A 21848-nucleotide genomic window follows, 5' to 3' on the forward strand; every position below is an offset into this window, starting at 1 on the left:
TCTGGTTAGGGCAGGGGTCTGCAACCTTAAACACTCAAAGAGCCATTTGGACCCATTTCCCACAGAAAAAAAACCACCGGAAGCCACAAAATCCTTCCCGTGCCTGACTATTTCTTGAGCGGCCACTAGCATATGTAGTTGAATTAAACATTCTGTTTTCTTCTGAAACTTTTCTTTTCTTGGATTTATCCATGGTTGGCCTACCAGGGGTTGAAAAGTTCAATAAATCATGTGCCGGCTGGTGATGCACACTGGCGGTTGTGACGCATATTTTGAATGACAGGGAGCTGCAGCAGAGGGGTGAAAGAGCCACATGTGGCTCCAGAGTCACGGGTTGCTGACTCCTGGGTTAGGTTTAGAGAGACAGAGGTGGAAATCAGGTAAGACGGCAAGAGGAGCCCCGTCTTGCTCCACACGCCCCAAAATAATAAGACACCTCCCCCCTGAAAAGAAGGCCAAGCGCTTATTTCGGGGGTTCAAAAAAATATGACAGGATCTTATTTTCAGGGAAACACGGTAGGAAAATTTTTGTGTTCAAGTAGTTGAGCATCCACCCACAAGATTGTTTGTGATGTAAGAGCAGCTCAAGGAAACAGAAAATTTCCCCAAAGAAGAAATTGTGTGTCCTGCCTGCAAGCTACGGAACACACTTCCCTGGAGGCTGTTCCTGGCCTCTCATCACTCAGCCTTTTAAAAATCTGTAAGAATGCATCTCCTCCACTGGGCTTTTAACCGTAAGCTTTATTTTGCTAACTAGTTCCCAGTAAATTTTAGTCTGTTTTAGTCTGTTTGCCTATTCCATTTTTTTAATACACTTTTTTTATACAGCTGCCTTGGCAGAGTCAAAACAGAGGATGTAAACCAGCCACCAACGAAATAAATAAGTAAATTCCCTTGAGTGGAATCCTGAAAGGCAGCTGATACGGTTAATCATTTCTTCACAAGAAACTCTGAGCATAAAACTTTCATTCATTCATATTATCCTTGTTAGGCGGTCAGGATAAGTTTAATCACGCTCATAATCTGGGTTATGAGAGGTTCAATATTTTCTGTGCCTTTCAAGTGGATTGCATCACATTAGCATAGGTAAAACAATCATCTTCCCCAAAATGAAGAAAATAGGACAAGACGTTGAATTTGGGGGCAAGGCAAGGCTGCCTGTGACATATCTCAATGCAATGAAGACAGAATGGCTACACAATTTCTGGAGATCATTGGTTGCTTGCCCGGGGAAAAAAAATCTAGGCCAAATTTTAAAAGCACCCAGAATTGAGGTTCTCTGTATCTAAATCTTTCTTGATAATTATAGAGTTAGCCCTCCTGGACTTGTTCTAGGAAAATTACAGGTAGTCCTCGGTTTACAACAGCTCATTTAGTGACCATTTGAAGTTACAATGGCACTGAAAAAAAAGTGATTTATGACCATTTTTCACACTTACGACCATTGCCACGGTGGTGCAGTGGTTAGAGTGCACTCCTGCAGGCTACTTCTGCTGACTGACTGCCGACTGACTGCAATTTGGCAAATTCAAATCTCACCAGGCTCAAGGTTGACTCAGCCTTCCATCCTTCCGAGGTTGGTAAAATGAGGACCCAAATTGTTAGGGGCAAGAGGCTCATTCCGTAAACCGCTTAGAGAAGGCTTTAAAAACACTGTAAAGCAGTATATAAGTCTAAGTGCTATTGCTATTGCAGCATCCCCATGGTCAAAATTGATCAAAATTCAGGTGCTTGGCAGCTGACTCATATTTATGACGGTAGTAGTGTCCCAGGGTTAGGTGCAGGAGTGGGTTCTACTTACCTTTACTACCGGTTCGCAACGGGGCCGCACGTGCGCACTCACTTCGCTCTCTCGCGCGCTCTTCTGCGCATGCACAAAAGCATTTTCATGACATCAGGGTCAGTGGGTGGGGCCTCTCGCGGGTTTTACTACCTGGTTAGGTGGCCACTTTTTGCAACCTTCTGACAAGCAAAGTCAATGGGGAAGCCAGATTTTCTTAACAACCATGTTACTAACTTAACAACTACAATGATTCACTTAACAACTGTGGCAAGAAAGGTCGTAAACTGGGACAAAACTCGCTTAATGACTGTCTCACTTAGCAGCAGGAATGTTGGGCTCAATTCTGGCGTTAAGTTGAGGACTACCTTTGCTTTATGATTCTTCAGTTAAACTGTTTCCTTACCTCCCACAGAAGTTCGTACTCTCTCATTAAGTATATTGGTTTAGGAAGATGTGCATCTCCTGACTTACCTTCCTTCTTTCCTTCCTTCCTCTATTATTAATAAGAAAATTTTGTTTTACCAATTTCGGTTGCTGAGATATATATATATTTTCTTCTAATTGCCAGCAGTTGGTAATGAAAAAGCTCCTGCCTTCCTCCCACAGCTGGGCACATCTGTGCTTTCCCTGGAAGGTGCTTTGGGAGGGTGAATAATGATAGGGAAACATATCATTTTCCCCCCATTGCAGATTGTGTTAATAAATCATACGAAGTTTCAGACTCACCCAGAATTTCTGCCCAGCCTTCGCCTCCTGCCTTGAGTTTACACCTCTCAAATGCGGGCTTGTTTCCTCGAGTTTCTCTTGCAACCGTAGTAAAATTCCAGCTGTGAAGGTTGGCACCTAGCAGACAGATGTTTATGGTCCGAAAGTGAGCCTGTTAGGAAAATGAGTTGCCAGGTGAAGATGGAGAGGGATTGTGATGGATAGCACCACGCTGGGGGCCCGTCTGTTTTCATTATTCAGCAGAAGTGTTTATTTTAGGCAGTGGATCTGTTATTCTGACATCTAATAATGTGCTTAACCTCAACACCTGTTCCATCCTGCAACCTACATAGGCTGATCAGCCATTAACCCCTGACAGAATTCAGTAAAGAAAACACTGAACAAATTGTTTTCCCGAGAAGGGGACAGAAAAAAGAACCATTAGCGCTTAGCAAGATCAACAATCCCTGGCTTTTCCTCTGGATGTATTTTCTTCTACCTCTACTGCAGACTTTGGTTCCCAGTAACTCAGTGAGATCTGCATAAAGAACTGTTGTAGACCAAGGACTGGGTATTTGCTTAGACTGGTGGTTCCTATTTCTCTAATAAATCCTGTTACGTTTCAAGAACGAGCAGATTATGCGGCAGGGAGGGGATGTCCAAAATCTGTTGTCTCTATATTTGTCAGTTATTTGTGATTTTAAACATCAGGATTAGGGTAAAGAAATGATTTCGTTCTGGCACTACATATGCGTAGAATCTGGAGCCTGGGAAGGTGAAGATAATGTTTTGAGGGTTCTGCAGAAAACTTTTAATTTCAGGAGCAATGATAGTTTAATGATTTCTTCAACATGTCACTCATGTGGTCTATAAGTTTAGAACATATTTAGACAGTAGTAATTGATTTTGCATTACTTTCCTTCCTTCCTTCCTTCCTTCCTTCCTTCCTTCCTTCCTTCCTTCCTTCCTTCCTTCCTTCCTTTCCCCTCTCTCCACTTTCCTTCCTCCCTCCCTCCCTCCCTCCCTCCCTCCCTTCCTTCCTTCCTCACGCTCTCCATTTTCCTTCCTTCCTTCCCCCTCTCTTCACTTTCCTTCCTTCCTTCCTTCCTCCCTCCCTCCCTTCCTTCCTTCCTCCCTCTCTCCATTTTCCTTCCTTCCTTCCTTCCTTCTGTCCGTCCTTCCTTCCTTCCTTCCTTCCTTCCTTCCTCACTCTCTCCATTTTCCTTCCTTCCTTCCTCCCTCCCTCCCTCCCTCCCTCCCTTCCTTCCTTCCTTCCTTCCTTCCTTCCTTCCTTCCTCACTCTCTCCATTTTCCTTCCTTCCTTCCCCCTCTCTTCACTTTCCTTCCTTCCTTCCTCCCTCCCTCCCTCCCTTCCTTCCTTCCTCCCTCTCTCCATTTTCTTCCTTCCTTCCTTCCTTCTGTCCGTCCTTCCTTCCTGCCTTCCTTCCTTCCTTCCTTCCTTCCTTCCTTCCTTCCCAGAATTTCTTTGACTAGGGATGGTTTGTTGAACAGAGTCCTGGTTTGAGACTCATGTCTTTCACAATGTGACTTTGGCACAATAAGGCAAAGCAGAATATAAATGCAGCCAAGTAAGGATCTGGTCTTTGCTACTTTTTGCAATCAAACAGCCGGACAAATTAGGCCATTCCAGACCCAACCTTTTCAAAACAAAGTTAAAAATAGAATTGCCTGTAAGTAAGAAAAACCATCCTTTCTCAAATAATGAGCAAAACCAGGTGCATTTTAGCATTCTTTATGTATCTCTTCCAGTTTACTGAACTATCATTTTACGGCAATTGCTTGCAACAGCATGAAATAATTGTGTACATACCTCTCATGCCATGTTTATATGTCACAAGTACCAGTTGGGGCTTTCCTCATTGTGCTGCGTAAGGCAAAACACCATTTGTATTTGCCATGTGTACAGGTAGCCCTCGACTTACGACCACAACTGAGCCCAGAACTCACTGCTAAGTGAGTTATGCTCCATTTTACAACTTTTCTTGCCACGTCTGTTAAGTGAATCACTGCTGTTGTTAAGTTAGTAACATGGTTGTTAAGTGAATCTGGCTTCCCCATTGACTGTGCTTGTCTGAAGGTCGCAAAAGGGGATCGTGTGACCTCGGGACAGTGCAAATATAGTCATAAATATGAGTCAGTTGCCAAGTGTCTGAATTTTGATCACATGAACATGGGGATGCTGCATCGGTCATAAGTATGAAAATTGGTCATATGTCACTTTTTTCCGTGCTGTTGTAACTTTAAATGGCCACTAAGTAAACTGTTGTAAAGTGTGTTGGGCTTCTATAACTCCTTATCAATTTTGGGTGGCAAATGGCCCAGTCTTCTCAGAGAAGGCTACACTTCAAAGACAATCACAAATTTTCAGCTTTAATTTGCTGTTGTAGTAGAAGGAACTATTTCGGGAGAGGGTATTTAATTTTTATTTCTAATGATAAGAGTTATTATTGTCTTTGTCAGTGTTCCAAGTAACACACCCATCAAAAGCAGGTAGATTCCTCCAAGAACATATTTTATGGGATACATCATATCGGCATAGTTGGTGTAAACCAACTCTAAAAGTTCCCGTGGTTTTCACCCAATTAAAAGAGCAGAAGTCCCGCCTCCCAGATGTCACCGGTCACATTGTCCAATGAATATAGCTGGCAGGCTGCTTGGTCATTCCTCTCCTCCTTCAGCAGCCACCTGTTGAAATGACCTTGGTTCCCACGGGAATTTTTTTTTGTTTTGACTGTTGCCGGATCTATCTGCTTCCCCCCCTCCCTTCGCCCTCTCAGGCTTTGTGGCAACTATGAGTCAGCAAAAGATGGCTTCAGCCAGGTTTGCTTCAGAGTTGACAGTCTTTTGTTTTCTGCCTGTCCCAACCGTTTATCATCTCGTTTTCTTTTTCTCTTTCCGAAACGTAATATAGGTGGAGTGGCTGAAGAACGAGGATGTGATTGATGCTTCCCAGGACACAAACTTCCTGATAACCATAGATAACAATCTTATCATCAAGCAGGCTAGGCTTTCTGATACGGGCAACTACACCTGCGTGGCAAAAAACATTGTTGCCAAACGGAGGAGCACCACGGCTACAATAATTGTTTATGGTAATGATTTGTTGAGAACTTGAGGGGGGGGAGTCTGAGGGAATGAAATCCCATTTCTGCAGGAGAATGTGATGAATACAGTTTGCAGCGGTTGCTAATCTTACAAATGTTAAACAAGAGCCTTGGTACTACAGTGGTTTAAAGCACCCTGTTATTAACACAGCTGCCTGCAATTTACTGCTGGTTCGAATCTCTCCAAGGCTCAAGGTTGACTCAGCCTTCCATCCTTTCTAAGGTAGGTTAAATGAGGACCCAGTTTGTGGGGGCAATAAGCTGACTTTGTATAAATATACAAAAGTATGAAGGCTATTGCTTAATGCACTGTAAGCCGCCCTGAGTCTCCGGAGAAGGGCGGCATATAAATCAAATTAAAAAAAAAAAAAAAAAAGTTCAGACTCATTGTATTGGGTTGGGAAACCATCGGGAAATATAAGGGATATAGACTTAGAAGAAAAAATATCGCACTGGAAGGAGATAATGGAAAACAGGTTCTATGTTGCTGCTAAGAAAAGAACAAGGACACCATCTATGAAGTTGCCAGAGGTTCTCAAAAGGAGACCACTCTGCCTTTATGTTTATTTGGTTTACGCTGATATTTGAAGTGTGACCCCATCTTGTGCATCGCTCGTTCAGAACCAAATACTCATTGATTTCATTAGGATTTCTAGCCTCCCAAGCACGCATGAAATTGCCTAATACAGTAGGTCTTTGGTTTCATAAACAACTAGGTACATTTAACAAAGATGTACAGTGGTGGCCAAAATTGTGGAAACCTTTTGGGAAAAGTGTATTTTCTAAAACTAGCTAATAACACCATTTTTTATTTTTATTTTTTTTTGGAGCATAGTACCATAAAATTATATCTCGATGGAAAGATAATTGAATCAAGAATGTAATGCAATAACTTTTAGGAAGGATTTGCTATTAGAATAGCAGTCACAGTATAAAGAAGAAAAGTGAAACACGTAGAAAAAATGAGATATACAAAAATTATCCCCATGTCAGTTAATACTTAGTTGGGTAACCTTTAGCATGAATCATGGCCTTACGTCGTCTTCCCAAGGAGTGAACCAAGTCTTTTAGTTCTGTTATGTGAAACCAAGATTGAATGATTGCTTCTATTAATTGGGTTTTATTGCTGGGTCGCTTCTGACTAACAAGTTTCTTTAGTCAGCTCCATAGATTTTCAATTGGGTTAAGGTCTGAGCTATTCCCAAGCCATTTCAGCAGTGGAATAGGATTATCTTGAAACACCCCCCAAAAAGTGGTGTTATTAGCCATCAAACCTCAAAAATACACTTTTCCCAAAAGTTTTCCACAATTTTGGCCACAATTACTATACAAAAGACTTTCAAATTTTTGATTGGAAGCAGGGAATTGGCAACCCGGAGAAGGAAGGATGCTATTTCTGGTGAAATTTACAGAATTTTTCAGAATAATTTATGGAAACAACCATTTCCCAATCTTACCACATAATACCCAATCGTGATGTACTAGTAGCTGCCCTGGTTTATTATCTGAAATATGAAGAGCAAGACAAAGGCATCTTAGAGGCAACATGAAGAACGTCTTTGCTAGATGTTCTTCTCCCTCAACAGGCTTATCTTAATTGCCTTTATTGGTTCTATCCACAGACTAGGACTGTGATGGCGAATCTATGGCATGCGCGCCTCCCGCCGGCCAGCTGATTTTCGGGTCTCTGCTGCACATGCCCAGGGGGCGGGGCACATGCGGGAGATGCGCACGCATGCCCGGGGGGGGTCGTGCGTGCATGCATGGGGTGGGGGAGGAATTCAGGGGGCAGCCCATTTTGGGCCTAGCAGGCCTCCCTGCAGCCTCCTGGGACCAAAAATGGGCTGCAGGGGGGCCTGCTAGGCCCAAAACGAGGCGGGAGGGTTGGGCATGCGTGCACGGGGAGCATGGGGGGCACTTTCAACACGCAACGACAAAAAGGTTAGCCATCACTGGACTAGGATTTCCAAACAGATATTCAGCAGCAATTCAGTTTTTCAGACATGAATCTTTCTTTTTGTTACCAGGATTTGCTGAAATCGAAACCTGGCACGTTTGTGTACCGATCTGTATCACCTTCCCTAATTCTCTGAAGGATTTTCTCAGTTTAATTTCTTTAGCCAATACCAAATTCTCATCAAATTCTGACCCTATTCCCAGAGCTCTGTTGAACGATGTACTCCTCTAGTCTTCGTTATATGATTGGGGGCTAGCCTACTTCTCATATTGTCTCACAAATAGCCCTCTTTGGTTTTGACTCTGTTTTATCCTTATCTTCTTGATTCCTCTGATTATAGGAAATAAAATAATATCTTCTAGAACAATGTTAATAATAGCTGGGACAACCATTGTGATGAATAATTGCTGCATGTCTAAGGAGATGCTTAGAGTATAGAATATCTTCCGTGTAGTTATTCTATGTGGGAAAATGGTGGTGTTATGATTTGGCTGAGAGAAAAGAGGACTTGTTAGGAGGTTGTGTTTCAATTTTTTCCCCCTCACTTTATTTGTTTTTGTTTCCTTCCTCACTCCTAGTGAATGGTGGCTGGTCTACCTGGTCAGACTGGTCCTCGTGCAGCAACCGTTGTGGCCGTGGATGGCAGAAGCGTACCCGCACCTGCACCAATCCAGTGCCACTCAATGGTGGCTCTATTTGCGATGGACAATCTTTCCAGAAGCTTGCCTGCACGACCATGTGCCCAGGTAGGTTCACCTGGGGAGGATATTGCTTTTCAGATCATTGGATCAGAGCCCTCAGTTATCCTGCCCAAGGAGGCTGATAATGATGTTACTAAGAGTTGAGCCTCCGATCTTGAATTGTGAGCTTCTACCATAAGGAAAAGGGTGATTCATTTCTGAAAATATTTCCTTTACTCTTTCTGATCTGAAGGATGGTCAACCTGTTCTTTTGCTCCTCTGAAGCAATTATTCACAGCTTGCTCCTGACTTGACTTCTTGACCAGCAAAGTCCCAACTATTTTAATGAATATTTGCTTTCCTGTGCTATCCCGCTGACACATACACGCACGCACGCATACACACACATGCACACAACTGCCGGTTTAGTGGGTTTATTAATATTCCCCAGCAATTCCCTTCACCAAAACCCCAGAACTGTCCCGATTAAGTCAAAAGCAGACCAATGCTAATCACAGAGCAATGACTAATGAGTCCAAAAGGCACCTGAAAGTTTCCCAAACAAGATAAACCCACCAGGCAAAATTAAATCCACAATACAAGAGGGTTCACGAGGCAAGAAAAGTTCAGAGTTCACAAGGCCCAATCCAAGTTAAGGCACAGTGTCAATCCAAAGGAAGGCAAGAATCACAACAGCCAGAAAATACACCGCTAGGAAATGAATATGTTGTTCCCAGCATCATTTCTATCTGTCAGCTGTGCTAAATAGCCAGCTTCTGGTGCAGCCCATGAAGAAGAGCGAGGCTGCTTCCTTGCGAGTAATCTGGCTGACCTTCTCTGCTCCTGCCTTTTCTCTGCCCTACGTGTTCTTGGATCAGAAGCAGCAGGCAGTTGCTGCAGCTATATGCTTTCCCTACCTGAAGCCTCAGGGCTGTCCTGCTGCAGCTCTGCTTCAGCCAAATCCCTCTCAAATCAGCGGTGGGATGCTGCCGGTTTAACAACCGGTTCGGTGATCACGTGCTTCGCTGCACGCTTTGGTGCACACGCGTGCACAGTTTTACAAATACTAACCTGTGTTACCACTTAGGAGTAACACAGCTAAGGCACAGCAATCCGCTCTGCCACGCCAATCAGCTGAGAAGATAAAGTAAAGTGCAGGGACGGGACGGGCAGGCGGACCAACCTGATAATCGGAGTGAACCAGTTCGCTCCCAGCTGATCATCGGAGCTACCGGTTTGTCCGAACCGGTCTGAACTGATAGAATCCCACCCTGTCTCAGATGGCTGCTTGGAGCCATTAACCAACTCCCCTCCAGATGTGCGTAGAGCTGGTTCATCTTCTCTGAGCTGACATCTGGAGAGATATCTGGGGAAGTCGTCGCATTTCCTTGGCTGTGCTTTAGAGACCTTGAAAGATGATGCAAAGCCATGTAAGGTGGCCTTCTCCTTTTTCTTTCGTTTTCTTTCTCCCAGGCCTCTGGAATAAAGAGTAAATATTGCCAGTTGAGTCATCTGTTCGATTGAAATAATACATCTTGTTGTTGTTTTCTTGACACAAGGAGGCCAAGCTAGTTTTGAGGCTCATACTGCGGATCTGACAGTATCTACAGGAAGTTACAAGATGGCTATCATTCAACACATGGTTCTGTTTTATTTCCCAGATGGATATCAAAATCAAAACATTGTACTAGGTTTTTCCAACCTAGTGCCCTTCAAACGTTGCACTGTAATTCTCATAATCTCCTGTAAATGTCACAGCATCTGCTACTAGCACCAAGACATAGTATTTCAAAGTACTGGCAAAAAGAACAATCTTCTTACACTTGCAGCCTAGAGAGAGGAAAAATAGGATAAACATTATAGTAAGGAAAAACAGTAAAAGCTGCTTTGTGAGAATTCAGGACATTTTAATCTAGTTGCTGTTTTTGCCAGCTTCAAGAGTAAAATGCATATAGTTTATGACAGAAAGTTGGACCCTAAGATAAATCATGCTGTGAAATGCATTTGCTTGATGAATTTGTTCCTTTTGGTATGGATTTTGAATTTATATCTTATGATAAATTGAGATTAGAACTTGCAAATGTTGCAAGAACACTTAGAAGTAACCAGAATTATGGCCTATATGAAGTAGAAAGTTTTTTTTTAAATTTTAGATTACATATATCCCCTTTATCACACCAGATAACCATAGGCAGATCTTGGTGTCTTAGCCCAGCAGCAAATAATAAATTGCATAAATAAGAAGGAAATTACTGTCTACTACCTCAGTCTGAGAGAATTCTAAACAGTGTGCAAATACTGAAATTAAAGCAATTGCAACACCACCATCATAATGATTTTAATGCAAAATTCAAAAATTAATACAGGTAGCCCCCAAAATTCAAAAATTAATACAGGTAACCTCCCTTAGTGAACGTTGAAAGTTACGTGAAAAGCGCCCCCTAGTGTTTGCAAACAAGGCCTGAAACTACAAATTTTGCAGCACCACAGCAGTTGTTCGCCTTTGCGAATAACCGCAAAGGCTCTGCAACATTTGTCTGACACATTGCCAGCCAAAATGGAGTTTCCAAGGGGAGGATCCCCGCTCAGGAGCCCCATTCCGCCCTCCGCGGGCCTCCCCTGGCCCATTGCAGGCCGAAATGGAGTCTCCGGGAGCCAGGATGCCTTGGATGGCCTTAGGCAGGTGGCCTGTTCCATCAGTAGGCACCCCCATGGCCTTCCCCACCCTGAAATACCTCATATGCACTTAACAAGTCTCACATTCAATTAGCAAATGCGTGGGAGAAAGGAGGGAGGGATCTCGTTCAAGGTACGAGATTCACTCCCACGAATCCTTGGGTTACGAATGGAATGGGGAGGCTCCGCTACATTCATAACTTGAGGACTACCTGTACCAGCCCTGATCTGCAGCAACAACCACCAAAGGCCTTCTGAAATAGCCCATTTGATAAGCTTCCCTTTTTGTGCCTATGGATTTCTGATTAACTTTCTCTGTGCTCATGTGTCTTTTTTTTTTTTTTGGCAATGCAGTAGATGGAGCTTGGACTGAATGGAGCAAGTGGTCAGCCTGTAGCACCGAGTGCACGCACTGGAGGAGCCGAGAATGCATGGCCCCATCTCCCCGAAATGGAGGCAAGGACTGTAGCGGCGTCCTACTTGATTCCAAAAATTGCACCGATGGGCTCTGTATGCAAAGTAAGTTTAAGCTGTAGAAGCTGGGAAAGAGAGAGCTAAGATCAAGAGTCAGAAACGTTCAAGGGGATGATTGAGATCTTTTTAAGATCTTGTAAACTGTGAGGCGCCTTCTGAAGGCGTGTCTGAGAAGATTGGTTAGACGTGATTGCCGAATCTGTCTGCTCCCAGCTTCTCTAGGATAGTTTTAATGGTTTAGCCTAAACTAGTCCTCTGACCACAAATTGCTACGGCATTTATAGGATAATATTCATGCTTGCAAATCTGGAACATTATATACTTGCAGAGAAGTGATGGGGTACAGATTCCTACTGAGTATTTTCTAGCAGCAAGTTGAGTTCATTCTACGTTCTGCATTAAACAAGCCAATTGTACCAGCTTTTTCAGTGAATCATTTCAGATCTGGTTTGATGGATTGGGATTTCAGGTAGGAACAATTTGTAAGGATACATGCTTTGGGATCGAGCCGTGGATACTGAAAATCAGCGAAAACAAATTTCACGTATCTTGTGGCTGAAGCTAGCAAATGCTTGAAATGAAAGTCTGCATCGCTCCAAATAATTCCATCTTCTTCGTTATAAAGATAGTTCTTGAGTTACGACCGTAATGCAGGAGCCTGCCCATTTTGGTTGTAGGTCATAACAATTTGTAAAATGGGGAATTCTATGGCAGCCATCGTAAAAGAAATGCTGTGGTTGTTAAGTGAGCCCTGTGGTTGTTAAGTGAACCAATGGTTCGTTATTGATGCAATTTTGCCCAAAACTAGTTAACTGCCCGTTTTAGGCAAAATCTTCATAAAATATGGTCATGTGACCATGGGGAGGGGGGGTGACCGTCAGAATTTCAGATCCAAGTCACCTTTTTCAGGTGGAGCGTAACTTCGAATAATCACTAAGGACCGGTCATAAGTCAAGAACTACCTGTATTAAACTATTTCATTAAAAATCAACTTTTGTGTGATCTACTAATTTTCTTCTCTGAGATACATCATTTAAAAAATGAAATGATTGAGAGTCTGTAGTGAAAATTAGTGAATTAAAATGCCTCTTCTTCTTGACTAATTTTGAGTCACAGTCTTGAAGGTTAATATTCTGCAAGCAAATGGAAGTATCCTCCTTGATATATTTGGCCTTCTATTTAACATTCCTTAATATTAATGCAGGCAGAAAGACCTATTAGATAGACCTAAATGCTGTTATAAGACAATAGCAGGCATTTCATCTGAAAACTAACGTATTGGTTTTGTTTTTTCACCTTTGCAATGTACAAAACTATTTCTGCACCAGGTCCCAGATCAAAGGATCGGGAACAAGCCATGATAGACTTAGATGGCTGGTTAGTTTCAACGATTATCTGAAATTTTCAGTACAGGACTGAAGTACGACCAGAATTGAGCTCAAAATTTATCTTGCTAAGTGAGACGTTTGTTAAGTGAGTTTTGCCCCTTTTTAGGACTTTCCTTGCCACAGTTGTTAAGTGAATCATTGCAGTTATTAATTAGTAACCTGGTTGTTAAGTGACTCTGGCTTCCCCATTGACTTTGCTCGTCAGAAGGTCGCAAAAGTTGGTCCCCTGACCCCGTCATAAATATAAACCAGTTGCCAAGCATCTGATTTTTGATCACATAATCATTGGAGTGTTGCAATGGTTGTAAGTGTGAAAAACAGTCATAAGTCACTTATTTCAGTGCCGCTGTAACTTTGAACGGTCACTAAACGAATTGTTGTAAATCAAGGATTATCTGTACATCCCAGTAATTAATGTTACTGCTTCCCCATCTTACACTTCGATAGCACAAGGAATGTTGTCAGGCAGCTGCAGCAAATACCTCCATCAGTATAATAGTCCTTTAGGGCTACAGGTTTATCTCAAAAAGGATGCTGTTGGTTGAGAAGCCTCTCTCTGGCCTGGCACATTTACAGATGTTCCATAATCTCATGGTAAGCCAAGCCAGTAGCTGGTCCGTCACAAAGAAAGCAGTGGGTGAAGTGAGCGCTAGTCTATAAAAAAAGCCTATAGCTTTTGTGTGGTCCTAATCCATCTGTTCTAAATAAAATCGGGAAGAACAGAAGAGCCGATATATTTATTGCTCCCATTTGAGAAATACGAATAAATTACCTGATGAAGCAAAAGAGCAAACTTTGCTTCCTTAATGTCTCGGGTTTGTTTGGTTGTTGTTGTTTTTTTATGAGCAAACTTTCAAGACTTGGATGTATTGTTTTCCCGGTGTGTCGGTGCTGCCACCTGCTGTTGTCACAAGGACGTCTGTTGTGACAACAAATTGTTTTCCTATCTGTTTTTGTTTTCATACCATCCCTTGAAGCCTGCCTCTGAAATTTTAAATAAAGCTGTTGAATTGACCCTTTGGAGCATAGGTGTCAAACTGGCAGCCCGCGAGCCGATTGCATCATGTGTAGGCCGCGCCCATCCCAGCTCTGCAAAGGGAAAAATCGTCGCGATACGTCACATGACCAGCGGTGGGTTTCCAATATTCTTACCGCTGATTCGCCGTGCATGTACACAGCATCTGCATATGCGCCAGCCTTCCACACATGCGCTTTGCTCGTGCGGCGCCTTCCGTGCATGCGCCCGGACTTGAAAACGTGGCTAAATAGGACGGCATTACATCCGGGCGGGTGGCCGGTCACCTGAACCGGTACGAACCGGCCGAATACCACCTCTGCACGTGATGGCAATGTGACGCAGCGAGTTTGACACCCATGCTTTGGAGCGTCAATCAGATGCTCATGTCCATCAACTTGATTTTTTTTTTATTGGCCCCACAGCTGTACTTACTCTGTCCTATATAGCAACCAAACAGAGAACCAAATAAAATCTGAATTAGCACTACAAAATTCATGCTGTACCTCTCCCATACAGCTGACAAGGAAGAATCTTCTAGTGCAGAAAAAATATGCCTTGATAAATGCTGTAGTCATTAAAATGCCATAAGATTCTTCATTGTTTCTCTCCAAAGGATGTATTTGGAGTGTCTCTCTCTCTCAAGATGGATGTGACGGGTTAAGAAGGGCACACGGAGTGTTATACATCACAAAGGAATTTCTAATGTAATGTGCAGATCAGATAAATGACACTCCAACTGATCTGAGGGTTGTTTAATAGTTTTACATTTTGATGGCTGCCACCCGGTGTCCAAAATTGTATCCGTGAGATACAATTTTGAATAAGCATGCATATGACTGGCTTCTAAGCCATCAGGTAGGTAGGTAGGTAGGTAGGTAGGTAGGTAGGTAGATAGATATGGATAGATGACAGACAGGCAGACAAACTAGAAAAATTCAGGATGGTAAAAGGTCCTTCAAGTTGTTATGTCACAGTACTTGTATTTTAAGGGACGCGGTGGCTCAGTGCCTAAGATGCTGAGCTTGTCGATCGACAAGCTCAGTCCAGCGGTTCGAATCCCTAGTGCCGTGTAACGGGGTGAGCTCCCGTTACTTGTCCCAGCTTCTGCCAACCTAGCAGTTCGAAAGCAGGTAAAAAATGCAAGTAGAAAAATAGGGACCACCTTTGGTGGGAAGATAACAGTGTTCCGTGCGCCTTTGGCATTTAGTCATGCCAGCCACATGACCTCAGAGACATCTTTGGACAATGCTGGCTCTTCGGCTTTGAAATGGAGATGAGCACTGCCCCCTAGAGTTGGGAATGTCTAGTACATATGTGCGAGGGGAATCTTTACCTTTACCTTTACTTGTACTTTACAAATCCTTGTAAAGACAATTTGGCAATAAGTTTACATGGAGCTCTAAAAACATAGGATATATTTTAATCATAGACTCATATTTGCATGTTGTTGAGATAGAGAATATAGATTCTCTATTTTAACAGGACAGTCAGTTAAAAAGAATATCAGCAATACTTTTTCTTACGATGAAGCAGGAAAGCAGAAAATTAAAACTGACGATTCCGTCGGTTTTCCTTCTGTTCTCCTAACATCCTGATTCTTATGGTGCAGCTAGATCAGAATTGTTCTATAACTTCAATTCGGTATATGGCCCCTTGATTCTGGTATATGCTTTAAGGGATTTCTCACTCTTTTGTGTCAATCATGCCATCTTTTTTGGTCTCCTGGAATATACATACAGATGTTTTTGACCATGGTTTGCTATCCAAGCTCGTTTCAATTTCATTTCTGAACATTTCGTTACCAGACTAGGTTACATCATCAGCAGTATTCTCTTGTCGAATTCCCCTTCGCTTATAAATGTCTTGTGTGTGCCAGTTGGTCAGTTGGTTATGTGATTGGTTGTTCGTTTGGAACTATATTTAAATTCTGAGCAGCTGATTGGTTCTCTTGTTGATTGGTCGTTTGAATGGTCTAGTTTCTTACATATTCATATGCTGAATCTAGATCAGGGGTGTCAAACTCAATTTCATTGAAGGCCGCATGAGGGCTGTGTTGATCTCGGGGGGCCAGGTGGGCATGTCTGACTGGGTGGGCATGGCCAACTGGCTAGGCATGGCCACCTTGACGCCACTCCCCAAACTGCTGGCATGTTTCCTCTTTGCAGTGGGTAGACTGGGCCGAAGCCATACCTTCCAGGACAGCCTCGCGGCCGGATCTGACCACATTGCATATTTGACACCCCTGATCTAGATCAATATGCTTGTTAATCGCTTTTTTGATAGAATACAAGGCTTCAATAAATTCCTGTGTGTGATAATTTTTGTTCCTTCCCAATCGAATTGGTGTTATTATATAGATGTTTTATTCACATTTCTCTTCTGCCACCCTATTCCAGTAAATCTGGATTTACACAATTGCACTTAAGCAGTTCTGTTCCAATTCAGTAATGTGTGGGCAGTTTTGATGTGTGTTCGTTTCTGTGAAAGGGAATCTCCAGATTGAGCGTCTAGAAACAAAACCGTGTACACAGGAATCTAACCAAATGGGTGGAATGAATTGATGTACAGGTGTAATTGCATAAACACCTTTGATCAGGAAAGTGGGGAGACAGGATAAGTGAGAGGTGAGACAGTTTGTACTTCTGCACAGATGAGTTATTAGAAGATGCATATCTCCTTAACAAGCAATATTATGAGCTTTTGGACAAGAGGAGACAACTCTGAAGTAGAACAGAAAACAGGGACTCTAACCCATCAGAAAACATTGCTTCCCTGAATAATTATAAATAATTATAAATATAATTATAAATATAAATCAAATTAAAAAAAAAAATTCCCAGAGGCAAATGACATGGAACTGCTGCTCATCTGATTGAATGCTTAGATTTGCTGTGTCTTGTTATTTACATCCTAAGGTGGACAAGTATTTAAAGTGTATATATGCTGATTCATATCTCCTGATGCACAGGTAGTAAAAATGACCGCAATTTAAATAGAAATGCAGTGTAACATGCCCCCTGTGGAAATGGCAACTGAGTGAGCTGTGTAGCTGCTCATAATGCAGGGGCTGCTAAGAAGGGGTTATTGTGTGTCCATTAACACTACATCCCAGGCCATAAGGATGTTAGAACTTAAAACATTAAACAAAATGTTCTACTAGAGTTGTGGGTCAGCAGATGATTAAAAAGTAAAGATTGTATAAAATGCCAATTTTCTTTTAGTTCATGATTTTCTTCTGCATGTAGCTTTTATGTTCCGTTGTGTTTAAATTTTCCATCATTCCTTTTTTCCTTTAGGTTTGCTGGAAAGGGTGGGGGATAATCAGCCTTTTGATTTCTGTTTATTACCATCATCACTGTCATGTCATCCTCATTTTTCAACTTTTCTTTTTTTTTTTTCTTTAACTTTTTTCCTCTAACAGATAAAAGATTTGTAAGCGAACCCAAAACTCACCGTAAGTCTCCATTTCATAGTCATTTCTTTTCATTGTTCTGCATTCAAGTGATTGGATAATATTGGGTGGGTTGTTATTGTTTTAAATAAGGGTTTCTATTTCCCTGATGTCAAGGCACTCCTGAAGAAGCTCCATTGAAGGAATAGTTCTTCATAGCTAGAGAGAATCAACAGGGACAAATAGAGTTGAAGGACACTTTGGAGATGGAAAAATAAAATAAGTCTATCCGGAGGCCCAATGGATTTTGCAAAGAGCGAACTGGATTTATTTTTAAGAGTCAAAGGAATTTTACTTTAAATTTGGTAGCTGAGATACAATAGTTTTCACCTCAGTATTAAAATTCAATTATTAAAAGCCAGGCCCCAGAAAAAAAGAGAAACACATAAGTCTCTTGCCTTCAAGATTTCCCAAAATACTCACTTTAATAATTCAAATCTTTAGTTCCTTCATTTATTAAAAAGGTGATAATAATGCTCCAATTAACTGCTTCAAGTAAAAGGAGTAGGATCTATTACTGGGGCCATGATTGCAAAAGTGCTGGTATGATTGAAAGAAAGTAATTAGTCTTAATTATATTTTGCACTATTTATAATTATAACAGGATTAGCTGGACATCTCTCTCTGGGATTAGAGAAAGGCCTTCCATGGTGGAGGAGACAATCTAGCAACTGGAGTTTTTTTCTTCTAGTTCTGTGCCATTTCTTGGAAACTCCTGCATTGGGCAAAACATGGAGTAGGATAAGACCTGAATCCTAAGTGGTTCTAAACTAGTTTTCTTCTTTTTCTTGCAAAAACATGACTGGAAGGTTGAAGAAGTCTCTCTGCCACACCTTCCTCTCTGTTGGACTGCCAGCTCACACACAAGGCTCTGAATTCCTTTTCCAAAATACCATTGTGGTTGTTGTTAGTTGCGATATTGTGTCCGACCCATTGTGACCCTGTCCTCTACCATCCCCCGGAGTCCATTTAAGCTCACACCAACTGCTTCAGTGACTCCATCCAGCCACCTCGTTCTCTGTCGTCCTGTTCTTCTTTTGTCCTCAATCGTTCCCAGCATTAGGCTCTTCTCCAGTGAGTTCTTCCTTCTCATTAGGTGGCCAAAGTATTTGTGTTTCATCTTCAGGACCTGACCTCCTAAAGAGCAGTCAACGTTGATCTCCTCTAGGACTGACCGGTTTGATCGCCTTGCAGTCCAAGGGACTCGCAGGAGTTTTCTCCAGCACCAGAGTTCAAAGGCCTCAATTCTTTGGCGCTCAACCTTTCTTATGGTCCAATTTTAAATTTTTTTCCAAAAAATACCATACTAAACACTGATGCATCATTTCTAGCTAGAAAAACGAATAATAGGAACATTATTCAGTTCTATGTATATCCTCCAGAACTACAGGTAGTCCTGGACTTACGACAGTTCATTTAGTGACCGTTCAAAGGTAGAACGGCACAGCAAAAAGTTACTTAGGACCGTTATTCACATTTACGACTGCTGTAGCATTCCCATGGTCACATGATCAAAATTCAGACACTTGGCAACTGTCTCACACTTATAACGGTTGCAGTGTCCGGAGGCCATGTGATCCCCTTTTGCGACCTTCTGACAAGCAAAGTCAATGGGATTCACTTACCAACCGTGTTGCTAACTTAACAACAGTACTGATTCACTTAACAACTGTGGCGAGAAAGGTCGCAAAACGGGGCAAAACTCGCTTAACAAATGTTTCAGCAGTCAGCTGAAGATACTTCATCAAGGATGAAGTGGAAATCAGCGGTGGAAATTTTGGGCTCAACAGTGGGTCGTAAGTTGAGGACTACCCTGTATTAGAAACACATTCAATTCTGTGCCTATCCTCCAGAACTATATTTCACTTAAATCTTCAACAAGGTTGAGTTCAACAAAATCCCAGTAGAGAATCCAACCACGCTGTGGGCTTTCTCACTGTAAGAAGTTTTTCCTCTCTTAACTTGGGTCTTTTTTTCTCTCTCTCTCTTTCCTTTCCCTGATTTTCTCTCGGCCACCAGTAACTTGTTGATAGCTTATACGGCATCCGCCAGCCCTCGTTTTTGTTTTGTGGGAATCAGAGTGTTCCTGTCAGCCCTTCCCTTTGCCAACCAACCCCTGAGGGGAATTTTCCACAGTGGCTGCTCTCGGAGGCTATAAAAGACCAAAGCATGTGCTCTCAATTGAACGTGCCCCATAAAAGATGTAATCGGTTCTGCTTGAGGGGGATCCGGCACAGAATAATTTTCATCATTATTAATTTAGGGCTCCCCCCCCCCCGCTTCCTCTAAAGCCCGTCAAAAATCAAATGAAGGGTTAGTAAAGATTAATTAAAGGGGACGTGGTGGCTCAGTGGCTAAGATGCTGAGCTTGTCGATCGAAAGGTCGGCAGTTCAGCAGTTCGAATCCCTAGTGCCACGTAATGGATGAGCTCCCGTTATTTGTCCCGGCTTCTGCCAACCTAGCAGTTCGAAAGCACGTAAAAAATGCAAGTAGAAAAAATAGGGACCACCTTTGGTGGGAAGATAACAGCGTTCCGTGCGCTTTTGGCATTTAGACATGCCGGCCACATGACCACGGAGACGTCTTCGGACAGCGCTGGCTCTTTGGCTTTGAAACAGATGAGCACAGCCCCCTAGAGTCGGGAACGACTATCACATATGTGCGAGGGGAACCTTTACCTTTACCTTTAAGATTAACACTGTTAAAGTATCCTGCTAGGTTTCCCAGATATTGGATAGATTTGGGACCATCTCTGAAAACTTTTACGCTCTTCGTCCCTTGCCTGTCTTTATTCCCTCTCCAAAAATACTTTATTTCTGTGAAGCCTGGAGAGCCATTCCTTAGCTCACGGGCAGGGAACATATGGCCACAGATGTTGCTAAACTAGAACTCCTTCATCGTTATTGGAAAGAGGGCAAGTTGTACTTAGCAACATCTGGATATTAACAGTTTCACCCCACTGATCACTATCATATTCATCCTTCCATTCCCACATTTTTCTTTCTTTCATCAGATTTAAGATTGGCATCCTTCGATGTAGATCCATACATCATGATGCTATATTCATCTGTCATTCAGGATAAAGTCTTCGTGACCACACCCAGGTAGTGTTAAAACAGGGTTTCAAGAAGACCTTTCCCATTGCCACTTTCTGGGCTGTTTGATTTATTTGTCTTTACTGGCCACTCTCTCCTACAGCCAGGGGATTTCCTGCTTGTTCTCACCCAGCAGCACGAAGCCGAATCCTCATCCTGATAAACCCCTTTTATTTAATTTACAGTGAATTTTTTTTTTTTAATTTGATTTATATGCCGCCCTTCTCCGGAGACTCAGGGCGGCTTACAATGCGCTAAGCAATAGCCTTCATTCTTTTGTATATTTATACAAAATCAGCTTATTGCCCCCATAACTGGGTCCTCAATTTACCTACCTTAGAAAGGATGGAAGGCTGAGTCAACCTTGAGCCTTGGCGAGATTCGAACCTGCAGTAATTGCAGGCAGCTGTTCTTAATAACAGGGTGCTTTAGACCACTGTACTACCAAGGCTCTCCAGCAAAGTGTTTCCTCTCCCACAGTCTTTCAAAATAGTTCACAATTACCGACCTTTATCAGGCTTGGAGAGTGGCCAGGCCGATATCTTTCAGACACCGCAATACTTGGCAAGAATGCAGTAATAAACGAATTGTCTCCTGCAAACTCCACTCTCCTTTTGCTCCTCTTTTATTCCCTGTGGGAGGGGCCATTCATCGTCCACCTGTGGCCTTACTCCCAAGTTGACCCTTGTTCTTTAGCTGTTACCATCATCTGGCAACTCTGTACATGCGCACACTGGGAACAGGCTCCAGCTGTTAGTCTGCCTCACTGATGTCTGACTCCGAAGGCAGCTGATAACTGGCATATGGCTCTGGCTCTCTCTCTGCCTCCGACGTAGAGCCCTCATCAGAGTCTTCCCCAGACTCCAGGACTGGCCCATGTTCCTCCCCAACCTCCTCACTCTCCGAATCTGCTGCCAGATCCGCTGGCCGCTGGTGGGCCACAACACTGTTGTGTAACAACAATGTTATGTAGACATTAAATGGGTTTGGCCCTGGTTAGCTTTGCAAAATCAGCCAAGGTTGACTACATGCTGCCATTTGGTTGAGTATATATATATATATATATATATATCATAATAACATTAGAGTAAATATTCTATGGAGGAACTGCAGGAAGATGATTACATGTCCCTACCAGCATTAGTCATAAATATATACAACCTCTATGCTACCTGATCTGTATTTCACCTTGCAGTGAGATTGGTGGACCGAGGAATTACTTTAGTAACAGCTAATGATGGAAACCAGACAGGAATGTTCCTCTGTGTACCTTTTACCATCTTTATGAAATCCCCTCTATAGAAAACGTGTATTTTAAATTACCAGTTACTTCTCCTTCATTTCACTTCAATATTCCCGCTGTCCCTTGATGAAGAATCTCCCAGAGGACCACACACCATGATAAATACAGCCCAGATATAATTGCAGCATAAAAATCTCCTTAGTTCTGCTCCATATATTCTGCCTCACAAGAGAAGGAGACTCCAGGACACTT

The 21848-nt window shown here is 42.5% G+C and overlaps 1 protein-coding gene across 1 annotated transcript in view; it reads left to right on the top strand.

Moving 5' to 3' along the window:
* The window catches only part of UNC5B (unc-5 netrin receptor B), a 261952-nt gene that overhangs the window by 209813 nt on the left and 30291 nt on the right, over window positions 1–21848 (top strand). Inside the window, exons 5-8 of the mRNA XM_070944943.1 lie at window positions 5421–5601; window positions 8149–8316; window positions 11281–11445; window positions 17228–17260. Coding sequence (XP_070801044.1) covers window positions 5421–5601; window positions 8149–8316; window positions 11281–11445; window positions 17228–17260 — 547 coding nt within the window. The remainder of the gene's footprint in view (window positions 1–5420; window positions 5602–8148; window positions 8317–11280; window positions 11446–17227; window positions 17261–21848) is intronic.

Source organism: Pituophis catenifer, unplaced genomic scaffold (assembly GCF_029215685.1).
Source record: "Pituophis catenifer annectens isolate HBS135680 unplaced genomic scaffold, rPitCat1.0.hap2 SCAF_6, whole genome shotgun sequence".
NCBI lineage: Eukaryota > Metazoa > Chordata > Lepidosauria > Squamata > Colubridae > Pituophis > Pituophis catenifer.